This window comes from Mangifera indica, chromosome 19 (assembly GCF_011075055.1).
Source record: "Mangifera indica cultivar Alphonso chromosome 19, CATAS_Mindica_2.1, whole genome shotgun sequence".
Classification (NCBI taxonomy): Eukaryota; Viridiplantae; Streptophyta; class Magnoliopsida; order Sapindales; family Anacardiaceae; genus Mangifera; species Mangifera indica.
Window position 1 is genome coordinate 7,419,787 of NC_058155.1, and position 3,195 is coordinate 7,422,981.

At 33.7% G+C, this 3,195-nt stretch overlaps 1 protein-coding gene across 1 annotated transcript; it reads right to left on the bottom strand.

Moving 5' to 3' along the window:
* Nucleotides 1-294: 294 nt before the first annotated feature.
* Nucleotides 295-1,491, bottom strand: LOC123203743. The gene has a single exon (XM_044620203.1). It carries the CDS (start codon nucleotides 1,477-1,479, stop codon nucleotides 520-522), a length of 960 nt encoding a protein of 319 aa, XP_044476138.1. The 5' UTR covers nucleotides 1,480-1,491; the 3' UTR covers nucleotides 295-519.
* Nucleotides 1,492-3,195: the final 1,704 nt, after the last annotated feature.

The following is a 3,195-nucleotide window of genomic DNA, read 5'->3' on the forward strand; positions in this document are numbered from 1 at the left end:
ATTTTTATAATATAAAATTATAAAAATTATTTTTAATTTAAAATTATTCAATCATATAGTAATATATTATTGTTAATATAAACACATATTACATTACTAAAATATAATGTTGAATTATATATTTTTGTATTTCAATTAAAAGCTTAAAAAAATTGCTGATGTTGTCCAAAATGCCTTTTACATGGGATGACCCTGTGAAGCTAAGAGAATTATACTTATTATGAGAATCATCAACCAAATCTAACATAATAATATCAGCTACTGAATTGAATTTTATTCTTCTGCCACCAAAAATTTCTCAAACCAGCAAACATTATAACATGCCCTCAATTAGCACAGAAGGCACGAGGAATACAGCCAAATCAACTACAAATCAATCAGAATTTGATCCCAATTTATCTATGCTTTTGAAAACTATACATGAATAGTTTAAATAAACAATCAGAAAGATTGAAAAACCAAGAATCCTATGGACAATATGAGCAAAATTAAACATGCATGCACACACAATCTTAATTTCTACAGAAAAATAAAACAATCCAGGGAGATAAGAGGATTATCAATGTCCTCCGTGGGAAAGCACTCACTCCCCTGCTCAGCGACTGCTTCTTTGGCTGCAACTTCATCAATTTTAGAGCCAATTCTATAAGTGCAAGTCTCTCTATTCCTCGTACAAACCCGCAATCCCATTGAATTGTTGTTGCTTGGACTTGCAGGCCTAAAATTTTCTCTTTTTAGCGAAGAGGAAACTGAATTTATTCCATTTAGCTTAGCACCGGCTATTCTCTTTGAACAACTTTCTATATGGGTATTTGTTAATAATCCCCTGTTACTATCACCAGTACTGAATCTCCTGCTGGGAGATGGTGATCTCAAGGGTCTACTTGGCAAAGAATACGAAGAATTCTGCCTATCCATACAAAAGCTCTTTTGTCGAGTTAAAGTAGCTGGTGATCTCGGCTGGTGACGCAGGACAAGCGTACTTGGTTTATGCTCTGATAGCCGGACTATCTTCTGTGGTGTAGAACACTTAATCCTTTGTGGGATTGAGTGGTTGATCAGTGTTGGAGCCACAAATGACTTAGCAGGCGAGCCAAACATCTGAGCTTCAACTTTAGAGGTTGCTAAAGAAAGAGCAGCTTCCTTGATGGAATTAATGCGAACTACATGTGGATTCTCCTTGACACAAGCCCAAAGAAACTCATTGGAGAAAGATCTATCTTTGGAGCTCAAAACGGAAGATGCAGTTGAGATTGCCGAGCATGATTCAGTGGTGTTGCCTGTGCTGCAAGTAAAGGAAGAAACAGAAGAAGCACAACTGGGGGGTGAAGGAGGTGACGGGGAAATTTTGTTTGAGAGAGGAATTGGAGTTGGAATTTCGGAAGCTTGTGAGATGACAAGCTTGTCTTCAACATGGGTTGATTCTTCTGTGGAAATTTTTGATTTCCTAAGACTGAATTTACCGAAGCAACAACCCATTGTTGAAATTAATTTGAGATGGAGAGGCAAATAAGAATAGCGTTGGTGTTTGTGTTTTAAAAAAACTGGGAAAGGAAAGATTGGGATTTGCTTTAGTTAACTTGCTTCCTTTTTCAGATTTTTGAAATTGGTTGCCGGGAAAGAATCCGTTGTGCAACGGTTAGGTTAGGTTTGTGGAATTATGGCCCTTGCCTTTTACCTTTTACTAATGTCCCATAAACTTTATGCTACACAAAGGGGGGCCTGTGGGTACTATTAGGTCCACTACTAATAGAGGCTTGGACTAATTGAACCTGTGAAAGCCCAGTCCAGTATCCTGTTGATTCCAATAACCTTTTCTTAATGAAAGCCAGGAAATTATAGCTTTAGAAAGTTAAATTGGACCTGATCTAATGCATTATTACATCGAATGGGTGTCAATTGTCTAGTTTGACACAGTTTGAAAAAATTTTCAGCATAAAATTTAAAATCAAATAAAAAAATACGGTTTGAATTTATTAAAAATCATTTACTCTATATTTATTATGTTTAGCAATTAATAATTGAATTATAATTTTCTAAAACATATAAAATAAATATTAAATACATATGCATTAATCATATAAAGGAAATAGCAAAATTAATTGAAAAATAAGTAGTACATTTAATTGTTTATTAAAAAAATTATGTCAAATATATATATATATATATATATATTTAAATATAATTTACGATTTAGTTCAATTTAAAAATTGCTCAAACTGTAATCCAAAACGTAAACTTTTTATTTTTTAATTTATCAACATAAACTAAATTGTTTTATAAATAGAATGAAATCAAACATCTTTATTACCTTAAACTTTTTTTTATGATGAAAAATTTCATTCGAGCGAATCTCAAAAATAAAAAATTGAGTCTAATTATTGGTCTCACACCTATTATATTGAATAGGTTAAATCTCTAATTTTAATATAGTATTATTAAAGCTCGAACCCTCAACTAAGGGATTCAACATGGTTAACCCTCAGGCTAAAAACTGTTTCTTCTAAAATAATAACAATTTGTTTGGTGAAATTTTACATAAACGAAACAAATAATATTGATAGCCCGGCCGGTTGGAAATGTAGCTGAAAATAAATAACTGGGAATTCTGCGTTGACTGTTGAAGGATGCACGGTTTACGTGGATTTATAGCCAGTAGGTGACCGAATGGCAAACAATTCAATGAATGACGAAATCATAACCCTATAATGATAGTGAATACCATTGAAAACCTGAACAAAGTACATGACTTGACCACTTCAACTGCATTTTATAAATCCAATAAACTACTCAAGAATCTCTAGATACATTGGACTTGCCAATTCAAATCTTATATTTCTATTTTGTCTGTATATAAATTGATGAATCTGTATACAGCATAAAGTCAAGCCCAATTGATGACTCCTCCTACCTCTTGATGGTGAAGTCATAAATCTGTGGCATGGGCCTCCCCTTGCCGCTGGGCGTGAAGTCTGAGTATTGCACCAATTTGGATCAGAGGTTACATCACCTCAAACAACAGAGGTGTTACAATCGGCTACTATTTGTTAGAGCTCATGAACAATCAGAATTCGATCTATGCAACAGACAGTCAACAAAAACAAGCAACAGCGCTAAGAAAAAACAAAAGAAGGGGAATTGAACCAAATTTTAAAAAATCAGTGAGCTGAATGGTCCCAAACTGCATCACCTCTT